The 27,217-nt window shown below is 41.1% G+C and overlaps 2 protein-coding genes across 3 annotated transcripts in view; one reads left to right on the top strand and one right to left on the bottom strand.

Annotated features, from left to right (window-relative positions):
• The window catches only part of CEP57 (centrosomal protein 57), a 29,784-nt gene extending 22,958 nt beyond the window's left edge, over positions 1 to 6,826 (bottom strand). For both annotated transcript variants that reach the window (XR_015697455.1, XM_087721119.1), the window contains exons 1-2: positions 6,737 to 6,826; positions 825 to 981 (exon numbers count right to left, since the gene is read on the bottom strand). Coding sequence is in view for 1 of the 2 variants with exons in the window: in XM_087721119.1 (XP_087577245.1) it covers positions 825 to 981; positions 6,737 to 6,766 (187 nt within the window). In the remaining variant the exon portion in view is untranslated. The remainder of the gene's footprint in view (positions 1 to 824; positions 982 to 6,736) is intronic.
• A 681-nt stretch (positions 6,827 to 7,507) lies between these two features.
• FAM76B (family with sequence similarity 76 member B) lies at positions 7,508 to 26,953 on the top strand. Its single transcript, XM_087721117.1, has 10 exons — positions 7,508 to 7,860; positions 11,072 to 11,136; positions 12,280 to 12,334; positions 12,883 to 13,038; positions 15,270 to 15,481; positions 17,381 to 17,428; positions 18,441 to 18,521; positions 20,604 to 20,739; positions 22,466 to 22,567; positions 23,511 to 26,953. The coding sequence occupies exons 1-10, from the start codon at positions 7,723 to 7,725 to the stop codon at positions 23,598 to 23,600; spliced, it is 1,083 nt and encodes a 360-aa protein (XP_087577243.1). The 5' UTR covers positions 7,508 to 7,722; the 3' UTR covers positions 23,601 to 26,953.
• Positions 26,954 to 27,217: the final 264 nt, after the last annotated feature.

Below are 27,217 nucleotides of genomic sequence, written 5' to 3'. Positions count from 1 at the left end.
AGTAAGACCACAGGTGGACGGCGAATGGCCCCTTCCAGAGGAAATAAAAGGGGAGCGAAAGGGGAGTGGAGTTTGCAGGAGACAATTAATTTGATTAATTGGTTCGTGACTCTCCGAGATTCCTTGCCAAGTTTTGCAGATATCGGCCTGGCAGCTCTCCAAGCTGGAAAAGGTCTGTGACTGTTATTCCTCCCTTGAAAGACTTTGCTGGATGTGAATGAGCAGAATTCACAGTAAATTAATAAAAGGGGTCAGGAACGACTAGCACATATGTACGAGGGGAACCTTTACCTTAAGAGTGAGGTGACCAGTAATATCAGATGCTTAAGCCATGAAGTCTGTCATACAAAGACATTCCTAAGAGAGAGGTTGCAGGCTGAATGAAGAGACAGTGTTAACTCTTTGTAACTTCTAATTACACCCAGGATTCAAAGGCTCAGAAATTATGCAGTTACTCGGACTTGGGAAGGAGATATCGAGAAAGCAAATTTGAGACCAGGAGGGCACTCACAAGAGGGGACCCGTCAAGGTCTATTGTGTTTTTCTGGTGGATAAACACAACTAAGCTGCCATTCTGCGCCTGTGAAATTTATTGAATGCATTTCCTAAACGCCCACAATTATTTATTAGTTTGCGTCACAAGGCAACACACAGCTTTCTTCAAATTTCATACAGCCCTTTTTCAGAAGGGAAGTGCACGTCAAAGCCTAGAAAGATAATACCATTTTCAAGATGATATATTGTTTGGAACCGGGATTACATATGAAGTTTAAAAAAAAAAAAGCTATTCCCGACAGCCCATTTCCTCTGGGGAGAAATATTACCTTTGCTGTTACTCTCTGGATAGGCAATTACTGGCTTGGCGGGGGATCGGCATAGGTCAGCATTAATGAATGGTTTGTGCCTGGGGTACTTGGAGAAGGAAACTGCTGAAAACCCATCTGTGTAGGATGTCGACGTGTGACTCGCATGAAGAATGCCCTGAAAGCAAGTTAAAACTCCTTGAGCTCCTTGAAAAAAATATGGAGATATTATCCCACACTCATTCATAACAGAAAGGTGAATCTTTAGAAGGCTGTAATGGTTTGAGTAGAAAAACCACTGTTGAGTTGATAAGGATCATCAATCCCTAAAACAGCAACTGTCACACTCCAGCAGGCCAGAGACAGAATGTCGGAAATTAGCACCCGCCCCTCTCCTAGGAAAATGAGATATTTTAGGAAATATTAAAAGGGCAGAATATTTCCCCTAAAAGGGAGGCAGAAACTCAGCCCCCATCCACCTTCGTCAATGGGCCATTAAGGCCTGAGCCAGTTTGCCCGTTGGGCCATTTTTCTCCCTCTGGGGGGTTCAGGAGGCTTTCCTGAAGCCTTCGGAGGGTGAAAAACGGGCAAAAATCAAGGCCGAAAATCAGTTGGAGCTGGCAAGGCAACACCTCACGTGCCCTCAGAAATGGCTGTGTGCCACCTGTGGCACAGGTGCCATTGGTTCACCATCACAGCCATATGCCAAGGATAAAATGGGGCAAAAATTAAAAATAAAGTAAAAATTTCAACTAGCAGATATTCACTGCAGTTGAAAGCAAGGTTATGAACAGATACTATCATGAAATATCCAAACCTCATGAAATATCCAATTGTAGTATCTAATAATATTTATCTACTCCACTAGCTAAACTGTCTATGGAGATTCTCAATCATCCAGAGCATGGTTGTCCCAAAGGTGCTTTTTCAAGAGACGACTAGACTTTCTTCCTTTTTCCTTGAAGATGTGTCACTTCTCATCCAAGAAGCTGAACTGAGGAGCTGAAGAAGCTTCTTGGACGAGAAGCAAAATGTCTTCAAGGAAAAACATAGAAAGTCCAGTCATCTCTTGAAAAAGCATCTTTGGGTGTTCCACTAGCTGCAGTAATCAGTGGAAAATCAGAATGCAGGTTTAATACAGCTAAAAAAAAGGTACTAGTAGAGAGAATGCCTGCCATTTTTTAAATGAATCAGCTCATCGCTGGCAGGTCAGCTGGCCACAAAGAATGTTCTTCTAAGAAGGCAAAAGTAGATGACTCACAAAGAGCAAACTGAACTGTGGTCCAGAAATTAAATCCTTATTCAGCATGAAGCTTATTACTATATTTTTCAGAGTGTAAGACACACCTTTTTCCCTCAAAAAAGAAAATCTGGGTGCGACTTATACACTGAATACAGCATTTTTGGCCTCCCGAAACCCCGCCCCTTTTGCAAAAATGTCCATGCATAGCCTTTAGGAGGCTGAGTGCTCCTGGGGGCTGGGGAGGGCAAAAATGAGCAAAAAACGGCCCGTTTTTTGGTCATTTTTGCCCTCCCAACCCCCAGGAGCACTCTATAAGCCTCCTAAAGGCTATTCATGCCTTTTTTTAAAAAAATGGACCCATTTTTGCAAAAAACGGGCTGTTTTTTGCTCATTTTTCCACCCCACCAGCCCCCAGGACCACTCTACAAGTCTCCTAAAAGCTATGCATGCCCTTGGATAAAAAATGGGCCCATTTTCGCAAAAAAAACGGGCCATTTTTGGGAAGTCTGCTGAGTGCAAAAACTTTTTTTTTAATTTGCCTCTTCGAAAACTTGGTGCGTCTTATACTCCGAAAAATACAGTAAGTGAGCTCAGTTCTGATACTGTTCTCGAGCAGTTCAATATACTCTTGAGCATTTACTGAAGAGGAATGAAGGAGGGAGTAACATTTCAGCCAGTTTGGTATAGTGGTTAAAGCTCCAGGCTAGAAATTGTGAGATCTAGTCCCATTTTGGCATGCAAACAAGCAGGGTGATTTTGCGCCACTCCCTCTCTGTCAGCCCATCCCACTCCACAGGGTTGTTGTGGATAAAATAGGAGGAAGAAGGACTATTTAGGTATGTTCCTCACCTTATTTATAAAAAATAAAGGTGAGATAATACAATAAATAAGCAAAGCAAGCAATCACTGGGCTCCTTGAATGACACATGGCATAAAATATTTATAATGTAAAATCATATTATCCACCTTTCTGCTTCGAAATAACCAACAACTTTGGTTTACTTCCACAAAAGGAGGCTATAAGCATGACTAAAATGGATTCAGTCCAGCCAAGGGAGGTTCTGGTTATGCAGCTTTCATTATCATTTCTTCTTCTCTCTTCTGCCTCCTACACATCCTACTGGAATGGTTTAGTCCACGGGACATGGGATGGGATATGAATATTTTGTGGCTTACTGTATTGCACACCGAGAACAACTTGGGTCCAGATTAAGTGACAAATGTTTATTTGAAATACCTGTCTCAGCTGGTTCCTATGCAACATTGTGATTAAGTTACTCTTTTGGAGCACTCGGGGCTGTTCTAAACTGGAAAAGTATAATATATCAAGTAAACTGGAGATACTCATAAAAATTATGTATTCAACAAAAGCACTCAAGTTCTGAAAAGTTTAGAGACAATGCAAAGAAAATAATGAGATACAATTGTCAGTTCAATGCCCCAAGCGCACAAATTTTAATATAAGTCAGTAAGAATTTAATTTAATTTGAAAGAAGTATCTCTTTGACTTCTAGGGCCACCCAATTCCTAAGCAACTCAACACAACTCTAAATATATTTTAAAATTTGTCCCTGAATATATAAATCATATAGAATTATTTGAGAAACACCATCTATGGAATTTCCAAAAAATGTTTAAATACGGTTTTAGTAAAGTAGCAACTGAAGAATTATTCTGTCTCTCCAAAGAGTATGCTCTGTATTTAAAAGCTCCCAAGATGCTTCTTTAAAACATTATAAAAATGCTGCAATGTCTAAATTTCTATTTTTTACATGTTTTAAATTGTAAGCTCCTGCAAAAATACCGTGGAAGAGAGGAAACCAGTATTTCCTTCCATAGAGATTCAAAACACTCAAAAGAGTGTATAGGAAACATTCTGCCAAGATCTGAAACTATCTGAAGGCCAGTGGTAATGCTATATTTACATATTACGGTACTATACTCTAATCCATAATATGCTTTGTTTATTTTCGGCTTTGCATGTTGAGATAACCCAGCCACTACATTTTATAAACCATTACAAACATTTACATTTTTAAACCACTCTTCTCCAGACAGACTACAAATGTTGTAAAAACATTACACGTTTCTAAAACCATTTAAAAAGAGGAAATGCAATGCAATGCAATGCAATGCAATGAACAGATAAAAGAGAAAAACTATTGTGGACTAAAGAAATCTGGATAACAAACAGAAAGAAAATTTTGTAATCTTCCAATCACAAGAATATTTGCACTCTGGATATGGCAATTCTAAGGAAATAAAACAATACTACGTAGGCTGGTTAATTTAAATTGAACAGAAGATAAAATGGTAAAAATATCTGGAACAAAATTAATTTTACTGCCTGATGCCAAAAAGACTTTATGTCTTTTGAGGGTGGATAGACAATCCAAAGCCTTGAGTAGGTACATAATGGAAGAGGTGAAATTCTCTGAGAAATGTTGTTCCCAATAATAACAAAACCGGCCTAAGTCAATCTTATAGGAGTTAATATAACAGGCAGCTGTTAAAATTCCTAGAATTATAGTAAATATACACATATCATGAAAAAGTTGGGGCTGGATGAATTACAAATTGGAATTAAGAGTGCCGGGAGAAATATAAAAAACCTCAGATATGCAGATGATACCACTCTAATGGCAGAAAGTAAAGAGGAACTAAAGAGCCTCTTGATGCGGGTGAAGGAGGAGAGGGCAAAAGTTGGCTTGAAACTCAACATTAAGAAAACTTAAGACCCAGCCCTCTCAATTCCTTGCAAACAGATGGAGAAGAAATGGAGGTTGTGACAGATTTTATTTTCCTGGGCTCCAAGATCACAGCAGATGGGGGCTACAGCCAAGAAATTAAAAGACACTTGCTCCTGGGGAGGAAAGCTATGGCAAAACTAGACCACATTCTAAAAAGCAGAGACATCGACCTGCTAACAAAAGTGTGTATAGTCAAGGCTACGGTTTTCCCAGTTGTAATGTATGGAAGTGAAAGTTGGACTATAAGGAAGGCTGAGTGCCAAAGAATTGAGGCCTTTGAACTATGGTACTGTCCTGTGGGTTCCTTGGACTGCAAGGCGATCAAACTGGTCAGTCTGAGAAGAGATCAACCCTGACTGCTCTTGAGAAGGCCAGATCCTGAAGAGGAAACTCAAATTCTTTGGCCACCTAATGAGAAGGAAGGACTCCCTGGAGAAGAGCCTCATGCTGGGAACGATTGAGGGCAAAAGAAGGGAACGACAGAGAAGGAGGTGGCTGGATGGAGTCACCGAAGCAATAGGTGTGAGCTTAAATGGACTCCAGAGGATGATAGAGGACAGGAAGGCCTGAAGGAACGTTGTCCATGGGGTCATGATGGGTTGGACACAACTTCACAACAACAATTCACATATAGTAAACTTCTATAAAGAATCTCGGTTATCCAGGTCACGGTTGTCCTAAAGGAACTTTTTCAAAAGGCAACCGGACTTTTGTTGGTTTTCCTTGAAAACATTTCACTTCTCATCCAAGAAACTTCTTCAGTTCAGCTTCAGAACTGAGGAAGCTTCTTGGATGAGAAGCGAAACGTCTTAAAGCAAAACAAAGAAAGTCAACTTGTCTTTTTTTTTTTTTTTTTTTTTTGAAAAAGTGGCTTTGGGACATACTATAAATGTGCAACTCTTCATGTCAAGAAAAGAAATTGTTACCTTTTCAGGAAATATAAATAAATCCAATAGATAGATAGATAGATAGATAGATAGATAGATAGATAGATAGATAGATAGATAGATAGATAGATAGATAGATGATAGACAGACAAATAGACAGACAGATCGATCATGGATTTTTAATTAATCCTATACATACATACAAACATACAAACATACAAACACACACACACACACACACTAAATACAGATAGATCGATATAAATCCATGCAGGGAAGGTAGATAGATAAAGAAGATAATTTGATTTGGGGCCTTCTCAGCAACAGGCAAAGGGTGTGTGTAATGGATTTATATTTGCTTTATACACACACACACACACACACACACACACACACACACACACACACACACACAGACAATCCTTGCCTGTTGCTGACAAGGCCCCAAACGAAATTCTCTTCTTTCTTTCGCTATCTATCTTCCCTGCAGCCCAAGATGACTCTGAAAAGAGCCAGGGTCAACCCAAACTGCAGAGACCTTGAAAGGAAATGCTCAAGGTTGTTGGCTAGAAGCAGCACCCCAAAGAAGCCAATTTTTTCCTTAGAAACTGAGCTCAATTTTATTTAAATGGTTTTATGCTCATATCTAAATTGAGGCCACTAATAGCTTCCCCCCCCACACACAAATATGGTATCTCAAGCATGAGCAATCAAATAAACTACATTTTAACTATAGTTATTATAGTTATTATAAAGTTATTATATAGTTATATATAAAGGCGCATTTTAACTATACCCCCCCTTCAGCCACCTGTCCATGCTACATGGCGAGGGAGAGAAAATACAGGTTAAACTCCCGAAGTTAGGGAATATAGATAGCAGCCTAACGGAAAAACGCGCCTCTGGACATGTACAGAGCGCATTATTGTCCCCCTCCCCGAGGAGGTACACTCGGGCCTCCACAGAGGGACGGGCGGCCTGCGAGTGCTCCCCCATACACTGAAGATAAGGTTCCTAGCAGGGCCGCCGCGGCTTCGCCTCCCTCCGGCTCACCGTGTGCTCAGGGGCCTCGGCTACCGCCATGTCGTAAAAAAGCGGCCGTGCCGGGTGTATGTCCCTTTAAGGCCAGCAGCCTCGCTCCCGCCTCCTCCCTCCGCCCTTCCAGCTGTCAACAAGGTAGCTCTATTGAGTGACATAGCAACCGGCCAACCACGACGCGACTCCTTCTCTTCTTCTTCTTCTCCTCCTCCTCCTCCTCCCCCCTCCCAACGCATCCGGCTCGTTGCCTCTTACGGCACGCTTGCGTCACACAGTGGAGGCAGCGATTGACGCGACAAACAGCCAATAGGAGTAGGCGATGGGACTGAGAGGCGGTACTTCTTAAACCCAACCTGGATTTTCGGAGTTATATTTCCTGGGAACGTATCAGTAGCGAGACCAATCGTACAGCCAGTACGGCGTGGGTTAAGAATGTTTTTTTGGGGTTGTTGGCAGAGAAGCGAGAGGAAGAGAAGGCAGGAAGCGTTCCCCGCTCTCTTCTGCGCAAGCGCAGCCATGGGACGGTGGAAACCTCCAAACTTCAGAAGAGCGCCTCGGAGGACCAATGAGAGAGAGCGCGCACTCCGGAGCCCGTTCGGTTTCCTGATTGGTGGGGGTCGGTCGCGACGTCACGCCGCGAGGCGGACGGGCGGCAGCGGCGACGACGCGCGTCCTTCCGCCCCGTCCCCTCATTGGATAGCGAGGTTTGAAAGGAAGTCTTGCCGCGCGGCTCGGATTGGTCGAGGAAGCGGGCCCGCCTCTCGGAGGCGTTCATTCGCTCTTTCGCTCGCGCTCTCCCTGTGTTTGTGTGAGGAGGAGGAGAGAGAGAGAAAAAAACGGGTTCGGTCCCCCGCGGCTGACACAAGAAAGAGGCGCGGCCTATTCGACGCCGGGGAAGCGAGGAGGACCGGAGCGCGGTTTGTCTTGTCTTGGATCTCCTCTCGGGCGGGCGGGCTGGCGGCCGGCCGGCCGTGGCTCCCTTTAGGCCGAGAGGAAGGCGGATGGCGGCAACATCCGGGGCTTCTGGGGCGGCGACGGCGGGCGCGGGATCCGGCGCGGCCCCGGCTCTCTACGCCTGCACCAAGTGCAACCAGCGCTATCCTTTCGAGGAGCTCTCCCAGGGACAGCAGCTCTGCAAGGTGCCGCTTCCTCGGGGCCGAGGGTGGAGGCGGCCGGGAAGGAAGGGAGGGAGGGAGGGACGGTTGCGTGGGCGGCTGCGATCGGCCAGGCGGCTCTTGGATTGGAGGCTTTGGAAGAAAGGCGCTCGCCCGGCCGGAGCAAATCCTTGGCCTTTTATTTATAGGGTTGTTTTTTTCCTTAGGAGGCCTTGCAGATAAAAACGATACACATCGCTCGTACATTTGGCACACACTCACATTCACACACTCACGTATACTTAACACGCAGCCACATAGGAGTAAAAATAACTCTATTATTAAGCGTCAGAAGCAAGATAGTTACTTAAAGTTAAAACTTGACAGCGTGAAGTATAAAAATGTCACCAGAAGGCGAATGCAATTAATATTAATAATAAAATTAGGGCAACATTCTCGTACATTGGCACACACTCATATTCACACCCTCACCCTCATGTATACTTTACACACAGCCACGTAGGAGTGAAAATAACTCAATTATTAAGCGGTGGAACCAAGATGGTTACTTAAACTCTGACACCATGAAGTATAAAGTCATCAGAAGGAGAATAAAATTAGTAATATTAGGGCAACACTCGTACATTCGCGCACACACACAAACCCTTATATACGTCCACACGTATTCATGGGTTCACACACAGACACAACCACATAGGAGTGAAAATAACCCCAGTTCCTTTATTCCATCAATTATTCAGCGGCAGAAGGAAAAAGGTTACTTAAAGTAAACTCTTGACACCAGGAAGTATAAAAAAAGACATCAGAAGGGAAATGCAATTATTTTTATTAATAATAATAGGACAATACTTTCAAACATTTGCACATACACATACTTTCACACACTTGTTTGTTCATGTGTACACACACACACACCACATAGGAGTGAAAATAACTCCAGTTCTTTTTTCCCATTAATTCTTCAGCAGCAGAATCAAGAGGGTTGCTTAAACTCTGATACCATGAAGTATAAAAAAGTCATCAGAAGGAAAATACAATTAGGAATAATATTAGGGCAACACTCGTGCATACACACACAGTCACTCACTTTCACACACGTTTGTGTGTTTATGGATACACACACAGCCACGTAGTGAAAATAATCCAAAAAATGTTTTCACAAATTATTCAGCAGCAGAACTAAGATGGTTACTTAAAGTAAACTCCATTAAATATATTTAAAAAATCATCAGAAGGAAAATACAATTAGTAATAATATTAGTAATAATATTAGTAATAATGTGTTCGCTGCCTTGAGTTATATAGGCAGAATGTAAATAAATAAGGACAACTATATAACATGTACCACTATTTGGAATGTCAAACTAATTTTAAATGATTTGACACCATTACTGTTGGGGCTCTTGACTGAAAGATTTTTTTAAAAATTTCATCCAGGTTTTTTTTCCTTCCTTTGAATTCATTTCTTATGGAATGAGATATATGGGAAAATTTCCATGGATGGAAAAATGCGCAATGTTTCTGTTACTAGATTGTGGGAGTAGGAGGGCAAGAGCTACTGCTATCTCTTGTTTACATAGGTTGTACTTTCACCCTGGCATTTAAAACATAAATTCACTGCTACTTAGATATTTGAAATGGGAAGAATCAGTTGTATGCATAGAAAGCACCAAATGTTGATCTGATGTTAGCAAGGAGACATCTGTTTTCTCTTAAAAAGAAAAGCTGTGGTGTTTTATGATATAAATGTTCCTAGGCAGTTTCAAAATATCCCAGAACTGTTAGATGGATCCAGTAGCTGACACATCCCAAGTCATTTAATTTCAGGAATTCATAATATTAAAACAAAGCAATTATTTTTTTAAATGGAAAATTTCAAAAATGGTTGTGGGTTTCTGTCTTCCGTATTGTCTGTGCTTTCTTATGTAACAGCCTACTGAGGGTAGACAGTATTCATTGAAGCATCGTGTAGTTTGAGACAGTATGTTAGGTGTTAAAGAAGTGAACATTGGGTTCAGCAGCATCAGTATTTTTTAAATGATAATTGCTGCATACAGTCATTCAATTAAATTGAAATAGAGGCACTTGCAAGAAAAATAAATAAAATAATCTCCACTGCAGAGCAAACTACATTTAAACTGTGTGTGAGATTATTGTTCTTTGTGAATGATTTTTATTGAAATATTTATGTTTCAACTTCCAAAAGTTGTTGAGACATATGGCATGTGGGTAATTCTTGATTTACAACTGCACTTGGAAGCCAGAATTCCCAAGTTGGTTCTTAGGTGGGTAATAGCCAATTTTATAATAAGTGAATCGCTACAGTTGTTAAAGAGAATCTGGTCCCCCCACCCCATTGACTTTGCTTGTGGAGGCTGGCTGGGAAGGTTGCAAATGGCAACTACATGACCCCAGGACACTGCAACTGTCATAAATACAATACTTCCCGGTTGCCTAGCCCAACTTTTGATCACATGATCTTTTTTCAGTACCGCTGTAACTTTGAATGGTCACTAAGCAAATTTAAGTTGACGTTTACCTGTACATCTTTATTTGGAAAAATTAACCAAGTTAATTTTGTACAATAGTCTGCCAAAGGAACTGTTCTGTTCTAATAAAATTATATTGTTGGTCCAATAATCAAGAATAGTGTCCTATTTTACCACCTCAGCTGAGGAATGTTTAGAAGCAGTAAGACTTTATTGTGTCTCCTCAAGACCACTAGCTGATTTTAGGAAGAAGCTTGGCAAGTGAGATTTTGTCTCGTCTGCCTGGCGACACAACCATCATTAAGTGTCTATCACAGCACAGTATTCACTACTACTGCCTTATATAATAATTTATTTAAATTAAAATACAGGTATCTTACTTTAATTTTAATACTTTAAAGATTGGGAACATTCTTGCATTGTACATTAAAAGCATTAAACTAATGCAATTAAATAAATCAAATTACTAATTACACATAAAGAACCAAGGTGATTTGCAAAAGCCGAAAGTTAAATTGGGCGTGTGTTCACCAAGATTTAGAAGCTGTATAATAATTTTGCTTTGTCGGTACTTGTGATTGATATAGGGACGTAACTTTCCATTTTGATACACTAAATTTGGTGATCTGCTTGCTCTAATTGGCAAAACTATTTGTCATTGGCAGAAATTCTGTTTTGTAAGGTAAAATCTAATGCACCTAATATTAATTTTTGCACTTCAATAAAATATTGATTATCTCTTCTAGGAATGCCGTATTGCGCATCCTATTGTAAAATGTACTTACTGCCGATCAGAGTTTCAGCAAGAGAGGTAAGTGAAATAAATATATTAAAAGAATTGTTGAAGAAAATTAACTGTTGGTGGCTCTCGAAATGCCATGCATGGAGCTTAAATTCATATCTAGTTCTGCTTGCTGGGAATTCCTGGAATTGTAGCCTCTGTACCTCAGGAAAATAACCACATTAGTAAACGCTGCCCTACTCCATTTTTTCCTAATATACATATAAGAATTTCCTTAGGATTGCATTGTATTTTTTCTTTCTCATTTAGTGGCATGTCTAATATTTTTTGAAATGGTAGCCTCAAAAAGATGATCTTTATTCACTGGATCAGGGGTGTCAAACTCAAGGCCCGCGGGCTGGATGCAGCCTGCCAGGTGCTTAGATGTGGCTCAAGGGGCCACCCTGGAATCAGTGAAGACCTGGTCCGTGGTACTTCAGCCAGTCTAGGCTGACCAGGCGCTGATCTACAACCTGGTGGTGTCTGGCAGCGTCAGCGTGCTGCCTGCCCCCCTCCGGAGCTCCGTTTTTGGCTGCAATGGCCTCTCCCAGCACGCTCCTCCACAGGCGCTCCTGACATGAGTGACATCGAGCTGGCCATGCCCACTCTGCTCCCCCAACCCCCTCAAGATTAAACACATCCCTTATGAGGCCCTCAATGAAAGTTCGACACCCCTGCACTAAAAAGTCAGAGTGCTAGCAACTCTCCACACTTAATCATTTAAGCCTTATATGGCATAATAGGATGTGACTTTGGTTCACCGTTTTTAAACTTTTTACTAATGCAGCAGTTTATTATTCTCAGTGAAGAAATTATGTAGTTTTCTTGCAATAATATATTCAATTAAGACTGAGTCCTCAATAATTCAAAAATTAGGATTTAAAATGACACACTGAGTAGAAACTACTAAATAGTGGTGTCTGAGATTTAAAATTACTTAAGGTTATAATAGTTCATTTGCTGATTTTGATATAAAATTCCTGTAGAACTAATACACCTAGACTAATCTTGTTTGTTTCTGAATGGAAAATTTGTTCTCTCTTAATTTATGTGGCAGCAACATATTTGAGAACATTAGCAATGTTTTAATTCACAAATTTCTCCTTTTCAACAATAATAGGTAGGTGTTTGATAACGAAGTAGCTAAAATTTGAAATTTTGCTTTTCTTTTAGCAAAACTAATACAATATGCAAGAAGTGTGCCCAAAATGTGAAACAATTTGGAACGGTAAGTTAACATCTTTAGTCATATTTATGATTGGATTGCTAAACTATAATTGTCTAGATTCCTACACAAATTGTAGACATTTTGTCCTTGTTTGTTTGATATAATAGAGCAATTTTCTGAGATAGCAATTACAATTTTCCTTGGTTATGTGACATGAAGAGAGAAATGATCCATGCATACTGAAAATTTATTAATAAACAAAACACTGAGTGGATTGTTTGTTTTGAGGTTTTTGGTATCAGATAAGGAATTTATGTTTGATATAATTCATCCAGATGAATGCAATTCCAATTTTATGAAGCAGTTCCAGACACTGATTGGAATTATATAAATGGAACAACTGAAACTATGTTTTCGAAGGGATTATGAACCATTATCTCTTGTTCCAGTTATAAAACATAATGCTCTTTTAGCTTGCAAGTACTGTATTTGATGGCAATCTGTCTTCAGACCGCTGTATAATTATTTGATTTCCCCCCCCCCAATTGATTTTCAGTTCTCAACAACAAATTAATATATTTTTAAGAGTTTCTAACCATTTTTTCCAGCCAAAACCTTGTCAGTACTGCAACATCATTGCTGCTTTTATTGGTACAAAATGCCAGCGCTGTACAAACTCGGAAAAAAAATATGGACCACCTCAGACATGTGAACAGTGTAAGCAGCAATGTGCTTTTGACCGCAAAGAAGAAGGAAGGAGAAAGGTAGGCTTTGGTGATTTAAAATCAAAGTTTGTGGTGTAAAATTGACAGTGTAATTGATCTCAAAGCAACTGAGTAAAATCCAGCTTACATTCCATTCTCCCAAGTCAGACCTGAATGGCTAGTTATGCTACTTAGTCTTACATTGATGAATATCCATAGCAATGATCAAATCTTTGTGTCTCTATATAAAAGGGGTGTATGGTACATAAGACATACTTATGTCTTATATAACTAGATTAGCTGCATTATTGATCTGATGTAAAACTGTCTTTTATACTACATTAAAATGACTACCCTGTTTCCCTGAAAATAAGACCTCCACCGATAATAACCCCAATCGGGCTTTTGAGCGCATGCGCTAAAATAAACCCTTCCTGAAAATATTGTAATACAGCAGCAGCCATGAGGTGACCATGCTCACTTCAGAAATCATACAACCTCCCCGAAAACAAGACCAAGTGCTTATTTTGGGGGTCAAAAGAAAATAAAACCCTGTCTTATTTTCGGGGAAATACGGTACTTCCAAGTATTTATAGAGAAATAATTTGCATGTAAGGAATCTCTCTCTTCATATGTTTCTGGGTCAGGGTTTCTATATGTTTATGTAACTTCTGATAGTAAGATAAATTAATTTGATTTTGCAAAAGAGTGGACAACAAAAATAATCACATGATAATATGTTAAGAGGTTCAAATAATGTCAATGTCAAAGATTGGTCTATAATTTACCCAGTTACTATTTATGTGATATAAGCTATTGCAGTAAGCATTTATATTAATTCTTCAGAGAATTTAAGATACTATAGTACTAGAGCCTTAGAAATTCATCACGTATAGGATATACATGGAAGAGCCAGTTTATCTAGTGGTTAAGGCACCAGCTAGAAAGCAGGAAATAAAAGTTCGTGGCCTTAGACATGAAAGCCTGGATCCACAGCTGACTTTTGACCACCGTCTGACGGCTGTGACCAGGGGGGCATTTGCCCAGGTTCGCCTGGTGCGCCAGTTGCGACCCTACCTGAACCGGGAGGCCCTCACAACAGTCACTCGGGCCCTTGTGACCTCTAGGCTGGAATACTGCAATGTGCTCTACATGGGGCTGCCCTTGAAGAGCATCCGGCGACTTCAGCTAGTCCAGAACGCAGCCGCGCGAGTGATTGTGGGTGCACCTCGGTTCACCCACATAACACCTATCCTCCGCGAGCTGCGCTGGCTACCTGTTGATCTCCAGATGCGCTTCAAGGTGCTACTTGTCACTCATAAAGCCCTTCATGGTAGTGGGTCTGCGTACTTGAGAGACCGCCTCCTGCCAATTACCTCCCTGCGACCAATTAGATCACATAGATTAGGCCTCCTCCGAGTTCCATCTGCCAGTCAGTGCCGACTGGCAACTACACGGAGGAGAGCCTTTTCAGTAGTAGCTCCGACCCTTTGGAACGATCTCCCCGTGGAGATTCGTACCCTCACTACCGTCCAGACCTTCCGCGCAGCCCTTAAGACCTGGCTAGCCCGTTAGGCCTGGGGACAAAGATAACTGTCCCCACCCGAATGATGAATGAATGTTGCTTACTATTTTACTTCTATGTATTGTTTGTGTCTATTGTCTGTATACCCCGCCTCCTTCATTTTATGTAAGCCGCCCTGAGTCCCCTCAGGGAAAAGGGCGGCCTATAAGTATTAATAAATACTGAAATACTGAAAGCCAGCTGGGTGACTTTGGGCCAAGTCCTTCTCAACCAAACCCACCTCACAGGATTGTTGTAGGGAAAATAGGAGAAAGATATATTGTATATGTTTTCCATCTTGAATTATTTGTAAAAATAAAGTCTGGATGCAAGTTTTTAAAAATGTTAATATGTTAACTCAACATATTTTTCAAAACACAAGAGCCTGAGCAGCCCTTTGTCCCGTACAATACATTATTTTGTTATATAAACAAATTAGTAGTAACAGAAGCTAGAGAAGACCATTTATTAGTACCACGATTAAGAATTATGATGCAGGGTATGTTATGAAGTATAACAATCTCTTTGCCTAACCCAGGGACAGTCCTTGGGAAGGCAAACAGATTGAAGTCGAGTTAGATCACACACGTATTCGTATTCTTGTTTATATTAAGATCTGTGTGCAAGAATAACAGCGGTAGTATTTGATAATTTTATTCTGGCTGTTGTGTGTCTTTTTAGCACTCAGTACGTGTAACATAACTTGCTGCGAATGATTTCCCAAAAGGTTGATGGGAAGCTGTTGTGTTGGCTTTGTACTCTGTCCTACAAGCGAGTGCTGCAGAAGACCAAGGAGCAGCGGAAGAGCTTAGGGCCCTCCCATTCTAACTCTTCTACGTCTATTACCGAAAAAGACCAGCATCATTTGAAACACCACCATCACCACCACCACCGTCACCCCCACCATCGCCACCATCATCACAGCGGCGCCCATCACAAGTAAGTGCGATGGGAAACTCCGAAATGAAGCGGCCTCCAGGGGACGTGCTCCCGTGGAATTGGGGTAGATTTAAAAAAAAACAATAATGACACGTAGCTTCTCGGCGAACACAACAAAATTCCTTCGGTAAGACTCAATTTTCAGAAATCAGATTGTGACGTGGCCAAGGCACACCCTGGTTTGGAAAACGTTGCAGTTGTCATTGGACAACTTGGATCATATAGCAGAGGTCTTTGGTCGTGGGGGGAGGGAGTAGGAGGAACGGTCCGGTACGAGTGGTGGGTGACTGCACACACACGCGAAGCTCCGTTTGTGCAAGCAGCGGGCACCCGCAGCTTCTGCAAATAGAGCTGCATGTGCTTGCCTGCTGCTCATTCAAATAAAGCTGCATGCGTGCTCCCACCCGCCGCTTCTGCGGCCCAGTTCCAAACAGGCTGTGACCCAGTTATGTTGTGGGATTGGGGATCCCTATCATATAGAATCTTGTTGCAACTGTTTAGAGACTGTATTGGCCAGGGATATGTTTGCATTGAACATGCACACCTCAACCCATCCCAAGTGTCTTGACCCAGCTCCCCAAACACGACAAACCCTCTGACGTTAACTCGGAGATTCCTTTCATTCGGATTGCCAGTAGTCCCAGCAAAAAGTTTCTCAACGCAGGTTAACAAGTCCGGTTGGAAGATGAATATTTGTCACATTCTATTCATCTCTGCCCCCTGCCTTTTATCCCCACAGCTACAATGGGGCTTCACTAGCAGCAGTGGCTCTTCCTTTCCAAGGATCCCCACAGATTTCTCCTGTTCTCCTCTGCCTTCTGCGCATCCGCGCATCAGGCACTGGACTTAGCTGTTCCTCCTCTTCCTCATCAGCCACTTCCAGACCTGGGGGCTTTTGACTCCATCTGACGGATGGCCCAGGCTCGCTCTCTCTCTCTCTCTCTCTCTCTCTCTCTCTCTCTCTCTCTCTCTCTCTCTCTCTCTCTCTCTCTCTCTCCCTCCCCCTCCCCCTCCCCCTCCCCCTCCCCCTCCCTCCCTTCCTCCTTCCCTCTCTCTCCCTCCCTCCCTCTCCTCCTCCTCCTCCTCTCTCTCTCCCTCTCCCTCTCCCCCTCCCTCCCTTCCTCCTTCCCTCTCTCTCCCTCCCTCCCTCTCCTCCTCCTCCTCCTCTCTCTCTCCCTCTCCCTCTCCCCCTCCCTCCCTTCCTCCTTCCCTCTCTCTCTCTCTCTCTCTCCCTCCCTCTCTCCCTCTCTCTCTCTCTCTCTGTGCCTGCCAGTTCCACTCCCTCTTCCCCCATGGAACTCTCAGGTTGCCTTGATGCCTGACTCCCAGGCCTCCTCCTCTGATTTACTGCTGGAGGGGCTGGCGGCCAACAGGCCACAACACCAAATCTTGTCTGTGTCAGGGAAGGTTCTAATCAAACTAATTAAGGTCTCAGAACTGAAGCGTGTTAACTTGGTGTTAGCATTTTTTTTTAGGGATCACTGGGATGGATCCAAAAGCAGCTCAGAAAGAGATAGTTCATTTAGGCAACCTCTGTTTTGGGGGTGGGGGAATAGATCAAGCATAGGGCAAATGTATAGTGACTAACGGTGAACATGTCAGAGAGAAAGAGAGATGCTGCAGTGGTCATAGATGTGGCCATCATCGGTCACTGAGTTACTTTTCATTACTTTGTAATCACATACAGTCATTGTCCAAGGTAGTTGCTAAGTGAGAGTTATCTGTAATGGTATGCATGACCACAAAATTTGTTCAATTCCTTATTAAACAAAAGACCCATATTTGCTTTTTTCTTTCTCCATCCTTTCAAACCGTTGCATTTTTGAAGTTACTGACTGAAACCCATTGTTGGAATTCCACTGATAAGCTGGTTCAACAGTCTGCATTTTTGTATTTTAGAATTGGCAGTCTGAGTCCAGAAGATGATCAGGGGTTGTGGAAGCAGAGGTAAGTAGTATTGAAAAGATAACACTTGTTTTGTGTCTGGTGTCAGGGTTCCAAGTAATAGACCCGTAGCAAGCAAATTTCTGAGGCGGGTGAACTCCTCAAAGAATATCTTTATTGGAAGTGTATTGGCACAGATCTGTTGAAAACCGACTCTAAAGACTCCCACGGTTTTCAACTAATTAAAAGTAAAAGTTTTTCTCTTTCTCAAAACAATAAATCACATAATCTAATCACGGTACAGTCTGACAGCCGGGGAGCATCACTCCGCCTTCCTCCGACCAGATGTGAGAATGTCCTTGGTTCCCAAGAGAAAGTATTTTGTTTTGGCTACAGAATCCCAACTGTCTCAAATCCCCCCCCCCCCCCACTCCCTGTCTCTCAGCTCCGGTGTGGCAACACTTCACTGAAGCAGTAAAATGGCTTCGGTCAGTTCAGCTTCCAGGGTTGGCATCTGGATTGGAAACTATTTGTCATTTCTTTCCCCTTATGAAGGGTTAGAAGCCAGCAAATGAAAAATGTGGTTATTAGAAGTGGTGAGGACAAAATTGCCTCGTTATCACCCTTAAAATTAATGAGCTGATTGAGAGCATAGCACTCAAGAAGAGAAAGTTAAACTTTTGTCACCTGTATTAACTTTTTAAAAGATTTCACTGATAGCATTGGAGGCTTTTTGAAAATCCTAATTGCTGTGTAAAAGGCTGGGGATCTTTTTTTTTTTTTAAAGGGTGGGCACAAATAGCATTGCATTAAACAGTAGGATATGCTTCAAATGTTCCTTGAGTGACAGTTCAACGTTAAAAAGAAATTAGGGATGATGGAAATTTGTTTTTAACTTGAGAGAAAAGCTGAGGGGACAGATTGGTCCTGATGCAGGGGCATCCTTGCCTCAGCTTTACATTTATAATATGTATAGATATATAATGAATTTATATTATGTAATACTGCTTGCTATTTGGAATAAATGTGGCTACATAATCATATGTCACACAATATTCTTAATGTTTCTTTGCAGCCATAAATCCTCTTCAGCTATTCAGAATGAAACTCCAAAGAAAAAGCCCAAAATGGAAACCAAGCCATCTAACGGAGATAGGTAAAAATACAGATCAAAATATATATATTTTCTCTTCTGTTGAATAAAACAATGTACAAATAAGTGGAGTTCATACTTTCCCCGTGTGTTTTTGTGAATCCATTTTATTCTAAATACGTCTAGTCTTTGACTTACGACTCTAATTGAACCCAAATTTAGTCATTAAATGACTGATCACATGGCTATGCCCAATTTTTATGACTTTTTGTGCAGTCATTAACCAAACCATAGTTTGCTAAGGGACCAGTGATCGGTGGGTTTCTGGCAAAAACATAATTCATGGTCGTGTGACTGAGGGATGCTGCAAGTATGATTTGCCAAGTGTGCAAAATAGGGTCATGTGACTATGCCAGAACTTCCAATACTGGTCATAAATACTTTTTACGGGGTTTGTCATAACTTTGAAGGTCTGTAGAGCTTCTTAATCATCCAGGTCATGGTTGTCCCAAAGGTGCTTTTTCAGGAGGCAACTGGACTTTCTTGTTTTTTCTTTTGAAGACGTTTTGCTCCCCCACCATTCAAAGGGTCTTCATATGGTTTTTCTATACAATTTGGGATGAAAATTCTTTGAATGGTGTGGGAGTAGGGATGGATTTCCAGAGGAAAAATGGCAGACTACAGGAACCAGGAGCATCACTCGGGTGACCCTGAGGACACAGATAAACCTCCAGGTGCTTCAAATACCCCCTGAAAGGATGCAAATGGCTAGCTGTCTGCAAGGAATATAAATCCTTCCATTCCCCACCATCCAGCAAGAGTTGAAGGAGCTTCTTGGATGAGAAGGGAAACATCTTCAAAACAAAACAAAAAAGTCCAGTTGCCTCTTGAAAAAGCAACTTTGGGAAATAACTTTGAAGAGTTGCTACATGACCGGTTATAAGTTATCTGTACATAATATGTGAAAAATGAATCTCTTAGTTAACTGTTGTTCGTATATATAAAAAAAATGACTGCTTCACTAAGCAAGTTTCTGATCCTTTGGAAGTCGATGCTCAAATATAGGTGGTTGTTTTTGAAACCTGTCAATTACCAGAAACAAAGGATGGATAAAAATCTGCTTGCAAGGGAAGAGATTGCATGCAATGTGTGTGTGTGTGTCACAGATAGTGCTCAACCTCTGATCACCGTGGCATGACATAACCGCGAACGTCAAAAGCGCGCCGACAACACCGTGGCGCTAAAACCACGATGTCAAAAGCGCGCCGACAACAGCGCGCCAACAAAAGCGCGATTTAACTTAAGGTAAGGTTTAGGGTTAGGTTTAGGGTTATGTTACAGCGCGCTTCTGTCGCCGCGCTGTTGTCGCCGCGGTTTTGACGGTGCGGTTTTGACGGTGCGGTTTTGTCACCGCGCTTTAGTCTACCGCGGTTTTGTGGTTGAACCTCTGATCACAATTGAGGTCAAAATTTGCTGCTGAGTAAGGCAGGTGTTAAGGGAGTCATGCCCCATTTTACGACTCTTTGGCCAAGGTTATTAAGCAAATCACTATAGTTGTTAAGTGAATCATGTCCTTGTTAAGCGAATCTGGCTTTTCTCCTTTGACTTTGTCAGAAGCTCCCTAGAAAGGTTGCAGAGGACAATCCAAGCACCCCTGGACATTGCAACCATTGTAAATACATGACAGTTGCCAATCACCCACAATTTGATCAGGTAACTCTGGGGAATAGCAATAGCAGTTAGACTTATATACCGCTTCATAGGGCTTTCAGCCCTCTCTAAGCGGTTTACAGAGTCAGCATATCACCCCCACAGTCTGGGTCCTCATTTCACCCACCTCGGAAGGATGGAAGGCTGAGTCAACCTTGAGCCGGTGAGATTAGAACCGCTGAACTGCAGATAACAGTCAGCTGAAGTGGCCTGCAGTACTGCACCCTAACCACTGCGCCACCTCGGCTGCAGCAACGGTCATCAGTATGTGAACAGGTTATAAGTGACTTTTTTCAGGGCCATCGTAACTTTGAATGACCATTAAACGGATGGTTGTAAGTCAAGGATCACCTGTATCAAGCAGATAAACATACATAACTTGGGAGGCAATTTATACCTGCTTTTAGTTACATTTGATGCTCTTTATTTTTACAGTAGCTCTATAAATCAGTCAGCAGACAGTGGAGGCACCGACAACTTTGTTCTAATAAGTCAGTTGAAAGAAGAAGTGATGTCTCTGAAACGTCTCTTGCAACAAAGAGACCAGACTATACTGGAGAAGGATAAAAAGGTGAATGGTTTCGTCATTTCAGTTGCTACTTTAGAAGGGTTTCTTTTGTATCTAAGAGTCGTGTTTGTCAAATATTTAAAAATGCAGCTAAACCTCCAGACCCTCCCTCGGTGGGCTTCCAAAACAACAGATAATAGTTGCGTGTGGACATGACCAGAGGTGCTATTCAGCAGGTTCTGACCAGTTCTGGAGAACCAGTAGCGGAAATTTTGAGTAGTTCAGAGAACCGGTAAATGCCACCTCTGACTGGCCCCACCCCATCTATCCTCTGCCTCCCAAGTCCCAGCTGATCAGGAGGAAATGGGGATTTTGTAGTAACCTTCCCCTGGAATGGAGTGGGAATGGAGATTTTACAGTATTCTTCCCCTGCCATGCCCACCAAGCCATATCACCCCCACCAAGCCACCCCCATCGAACCCATAGTAAAAAAAAATTGAATCCCACTACTGGACATGACCTCACAAAACAGACTCTGTGGTATCCCAAGTAATTTAAGACAATTTATGTAAATTAATGTCATCTGAGTCCATTTATGTAATTACTCATACAATGTAAAATGATGCAAATAGTTTGAGTGCCTCCAAGGAAATCGATAAATAAGGCTGCACATTATAACATGGAGTGGTTTTGAAAGTTGTCCTGAAAATTACTTTAATATACACTTTCACTTTACCCCATTGTTACACTTGAGTTTGTTACACAGTCAGCTTCATTACATACATACTTAAGTGATGAGTTCTGTAATATATCCAGAGTAAGTATTGTATAACACTTCTAGCTTTTTCAAATTTAGAACAATCAAGGGGTAATATTCCTCAGGTTTCTGATTCCTCAATAATGTATTAAAATAGTTTTGAGTTAAAGCTGTTGCATAAATCAATAGGGCACAAGGTATTTCAGGAAAAAAATAAATCACTGCTGCAGCCAGCAATACTAGTTAAATCAAATATACAATATATGGCATGAGAAGCTTCTAATGCCAATAAAAACAGTTCACCAAACACTCTCAACAGGAAGTGAGGGGTAATTTCCTCTCTTCCATCCATCTTGGGAACCAAGAATCTTCTTTTTGGAAAGGAAATAGGATTTAGAGGGAAGATGCCCTAAATTAGTAATCAACTGTAAATGACAAATGTGCTGGATATATTCAGGAAAAATTTTGTATTCATCTTAAAAGGACAACGGTTTAGCTTGGAAGCACTGTAAAGCCTGAGATATATCAGAAATTAGTCCAAAGAGTCTCATTAGAAAGTTTAAGCAGTTAGGGTAATATTGGTTTTGTAATTTTATACTACTACTCTTTTTTTGTTTGTTTGTTCAAGAGTTTGAAATGTATACCTACCACTTGTGATAGCTCAGACTTTTATGACAAGGTTAAATTTTCAGGTTAAGTAGAAAAAGTCCTGAATTTTTTTTTTTTAAAAAACATTTTTTTGTTTCTAAAGCATTTTGAATGAAAGGATATTTTGGTTATAATTAAGAAAACATGGCCAAAATTCTAAATCACTGTATTGTAAAATACAATTTTACAAATAAACTCAACATCATAAATTGCTTAATGCTGCATGATGTTCTCTTTTCTGGCCCTTAAAGCAGTTGAAGAAAATTGAGTTCTTTATCTTTAAACATTTATCCAGTAGAGTCAGGAGATGCATGTTTGCGAGTGAGAGCATTGAAATAACCATGGACAGTATTTTTAAAGAGATAATTCAATTCTTTTTCCCAGCTGACTGAGCTGAAGGCAGACTTTCAATACCAAGAGTCGAATCTAAGAACCAAGATGAACAGTATGGAAAGAGCTCATAAGGAAACTGTAGAACAATTACAGGTAAATGGTATTAATTTTGCAGGCAATCAATAACACCTCAGAACATTAGTGAATGAGATTCAAAAGGCCTAAATTTTGAACCTATTTCACTGTACTACCCAAAAATCTGATATTGATTAATAGTAATAGGTAAATAATGAAGTGTGTTAATCTGAAATGGTACTACTATAGCTAACGGGGGCAGGGGATACCAAGAATGACATGATAAGTTAGTAGTTTCTTTATTGCTGTTCTCCTTCAGAGAGAAATCTTACCAGACTAAAGCACACTCTGCATTACTATCATATAAATGCTGTGAAGATTTAGGGAAGATCTTTCCTGGGCCTCTTCCTGCATATCAATGACTCAGTGTTGATCTGTCTCCAGTGTAGTACCACAGCACTGGATGAACCGGCCTACTTGGTTGGGTTCTCCGTCTCTGATGTAGTGTATCTCTCTCCCCCCCCCCCCTTGAAATTAGGATTCATATAAACCAGGGGATCTGGCCCACGGGTCCACTCTGGAAAGGACCAGCCCATGGTGCCTCTGCCAGCAAAACTGAGTTCATGAGGGCTACATGCGGACCTCGAGAGCTCCATTTTCACTGGCAGAGGGTTGCAGGAGGCCGTCGCAGCCAAAAGCAGAGTTCAGGAGCCTTGGCTAACCAGAGGCGTCCCCAACACAAGTGACATCAAGCTGGCCACACACACACCCCACCCCCGAGGTCAAACACAACCCTGATGCAGCCCTCCATGATATGAACGGAGTATTTAATTGCACTGGTATTTGTGCAGCCTTTGTAATGGCGAGTGGGACCTCGCCGAAACGTTGCCAAGACAATCTCAATCCATACACACACACACATACATACATACATGAACATACCTCTTCTCATAGCAATGTAGAATAATGCAGATTGTACAAAATAACCAGGAGCACTGGCTGTTTTTGTGGTTTTTTGTAGGCAAAGAACAGAGAGCTCCTGAAACAAGTTGCTGCATTGTCAAAGGGCAAGAAGTTTGACAAAAGCGGGAATATGCTGACGTCACCATAAGAAGATGGCGGCAGTTTGCACAGCTATTAATCTTGGAAAGGTAAATCGTCTCCCGGGGAAAACTCCGTAGAAGCAAACCTTTTGGCGTGCAGACTTGGTGGCATAGTTCCTATATACTTTTTTCTAACTGAACAACGTTACGGAGGTTTCCTTTTCCTTCTCCCCCCCCCCCCCCCGGGCAAATAAAAATTATTTGGATTATTAAAGTACTTCAACAGGTTTGAAGAAGGCACGCATACCTATAAAATGCATAGGTGCAGCCATACAAAAGGAGGCAGATGGCCAGTCCCTGGTGATCAGTAAGCGTGCTGTCCCTGGTCATCACATCATGCAATAACACACACAAACACACACACACACACACACACTCACGCGCACATATAAAAGGCAGCCCTTCAAGACGGCAGCTCTCCGAAGTGCTCCTGTTGTGCAGACTGATTGCATTTGCTTGGACTTTAGCAGGTTCACCTGGACAAGAACAGAAACTTGTCTAGGGATGTGGACAAAGACACCTGAAGACAAATTCCAGTTGGATCTACATTCCAGCAGCAGCTAATTTGAAAACTGAGCAAAAGCACTGGAGATGACCCCTTCTTGGTCTTTCAATCCAAATAAGAATGCATTGAGTTTTAAAATCATGGTGCTTTTATTACAAGAAGCTTAAACCTTATAAATATATGTACAAGATTTTAACAGTTCTATTCTTAGTAATAACTGGTGTTTTGCATTTCCTGTTATAGAAAAACGAAAGAGATTTCTCTATTGTAAGTACCAGAACAAAATGTGTTTTGTTTTTTTTCTTTCTTTTTCCCTTTTCTGAAAATACGCTGTAGACTTCCTCCTGCAAGTGCCTTTTCTCCCCAACGGTTTATTTATAGGAATGTTGGTATTTGTATATACTTTTCTTTTTCTTTAAACCATGTTTCAGCGTTTCCCCTGTATGTATATATTTATATGTGTATATACAGAAGGATCAAATGCTAAGATCAAATGGTTAGAATGATAGGGAAGGTGCTAAGTCCTGGCAGGCAATGAATTTTGGCTTGTAGATACCGTAACAGATGTGTCTGTGTAGAGAGTATTTGTCTTAACTCTTGCTGTGCCTAACTTAATGGAGGGAGGGGCTTTTAAACTGTAGGGCTCCTATGAATAGATGAATTATTTTATCTCAGTGCTGATTTGCATTGTATTCTCAGTGACCTCGATTGAATGATGAGGAGGCAATATTTGAGCTAATGTTAATTCTCCAGGTGTTTCTTTTTAACGACATTGCATTGAAATTGAATGCCGTTTCTGAATAGTTTTGGAAACATGGCTCATTATTTCTACACAGTGAGAAAATAACAATTCTACCCTGCTAAGGGCATTGTCCCACAGGAGTTCTTTGGCCAATAATTGGGAGCCGAAAGAAATGAACTCTGGAGAAACCTGAATGCCTAACACTGAGAATTTTTAAAAAATAAATAAGTAACCAACAACAACCAGCCATGTCGTCATAGAACCATGCTGGCCCCATAACCATGGCTCAGTCTTTATAGTCACAGGACAGTAATGCAGGCTGAAGCACCATTTGCACTAGAGAGATAAAGTGAGATTGATCAGCAAAATTTCTTTTTCCAGCTAATAATTTAATCAGAGATGCCATAAATCAGGGACTCCCCAACTGCATTTTGTGGGGAGAGCCTGGGATTCTGTGGAGGTAGATCAGTAACCATAGAGGCCACCATTACTTAACGTCAGTTGTATACATATCCATAGGAGGGCACTCAATTTCTTCAGGGCAAAGATCCCCTCAGCCTTGCACAAACTAGTACAATGCACCTGGAATGTGTCTCCCAACCTTGCATAATGCACAGAGGTTTCTAGCACAGCGTTCTTCAAACATGGCGACTTTAAGAGGCGTAAACCAGCATGCTGTCTGGGAAATTCCCGGGCCTTTAAAGCCTACACATCTTAAAAGTCGCCGGATTTGAAAAAAAGACCATTCCAGTAGGTAAGCAAGAAGTGACTCTGAAATAAGTAAGTTGGAAATCATGATTTGGATGCGTAAAGCTTAAAAGCAGAAACCAATCATACTTCAATATTTTTAGGAGAATGAAGTGAGACAGCAAACACCCCCACACACATACAACTTTTTGGGTGCCAGGGACCGGTTCTGTGGAGGGCAGTTTTTCCTCAGACAGGGGCGGGGTGTGTGTGGATCCTGTGCATGCGCAGATGGGGCTTCGCTCATTTGCACGATCCGATTCTTGGCGGGCTATGAACCGGTGCAGGTCAACAGGCAGGGCTGAGAACCCTGGATGTAAGTCATTTGAAAAGTTCATCGCCATTCCAGAGAATAGTTTCATTAACCTAAAATTTATTAACCTAAAACTTTTTTCTATGAAATGGAAAAATCCAGTTGATAAAGGGGTGCCTCAATTTATTATCACAGGAATTGCACACTTCAGCTAGCCTTCGTGTTTTGGGGCCTCCAGCTACCGGTTTTGGGAGGGTTTGTTCCCAAGAGACTACTGAATAATTGTAATTTGAACAAAAAGAAGAAGAAAAAGCTGCTTTCTACAATATTGAGAATTTTTTTATTTTTTGTATACTACAGATGAACTTTGTAAATTTATAAATACTATTTGAGGAGATTACATGATTATATAGATAGGGTAGAATATTCTTTTTGCTATCCTGATGAATTGCTTTATCATTCAGACTTTTTTTTTAATTGCTGACTTCCATTTCAGAGTATTTTGATACTTTTTCTGATTGAATGACTACCTGTCATTGGTGGACTTGTTTAAAAAGAAACTGGTCAAAACTTTTCACAGGAAAACGTAATGACTTTCTGATCAAGGCATTGTCACTGAAACCTGTTTATGCTGCAATAGGAACATTATATATAGAGAGGAAGAAAACCAACAGTCTGGTTTTTAAATACCAGAGCTGTGGATTATCCCATTTCAAAACATTTACAAGAGTTTTACTATGTCTAAAGAGAAAATATTTATTTTTAATTGTAGTGTTTCAAAGGCTGAAGATTTGGGTGGCTTTCACAAGGAGCTTGATGTTACGTAGACTCGAGATGACACACTATGATTTTTTGCATTTAAATCAGTTCTTTTTTAAATAATTGGTATCAAGCAAGAAAAAAAAATCCCTTGGGCTTGAATTATTTATATACATTTAGCCTGTAAATAATTGCTTTTTTTTTTAGTTAGAATGTCTATCTCCATTTTGAAGTGAAGCTTTTCATCTTACTTACATTTGTATATTGTGTTGAAATTCTGTACTGGCACACATTTGACATTTTTTGTACTTTTTCTAAATCCAATATTTCACAATAAAAGCTTCTTAAAACAGCACTATGCTTGTCTATCAGTAACTGCCTATTGGGTTCCAGGATTGGGCAAAGGGATAATTAAAATCTGTGGGTTTGACCAGCCTTTTCCAAACTGATGCCTCTATAAACCTTATCCTTTCTAGCCAGCATCTTTACTGTTCTATAGTTTGTGTGTTTTACAGATTGCCTGTAATGAATAAACATTTAAAATAATAAATTGAGATTTGAAGTTATGATTTCAAGCTGTTCCTAGTTTCTGTTTAGTTCAGTGGTTTTCAACTTTAGG

This window comes from Thamnophis sirtalis, unplaced genomic scaffold (assembly GCF_051295495.1).
Source record: "Thamnophis sirtalis isolate CommonGarterSnake01/CBP01778 unplaced genomic scaffold, rThaSir2_p1.2 scaffold_8, whole genome shotgun sequence".
In the NCBI taxonomy this organism is placed as follows: Eukaryota; Metazoa; Chordata; class Lepidosauria; order Squamata; family Natricidae; genus Thamnophis; species Thamnophis sirtalis.
This window is presented reverse-complemented; position numbering and strand designations above follow the sequence as displayed.

Excerpts from the sequence above, each read along its gene's own strand:
- FAM76B (XM_087721117.1), top strand. The coding sequence starts at position 7,723 with ATGGCGGCAACATCCGGGGCTTCTGGGGCGGCGACGGCGGGCGCGGGA. Across the intron at positions 12,335-12,882 it reads ATGTGAAACAATTTGGAACG|CCAAAACCTTGTCAGTACTG; the intron begins GTAAGTTAACAT and ends CATTTTTTCCAG. Across the intron at positions 20,740-22,465 it reads TACTGGAGAAGGATAAAAAG|CTGACTGAGCTGAAGGCAGA; the intron begins GTGAATGGTTTC and ends TCTTTTTCCCAG.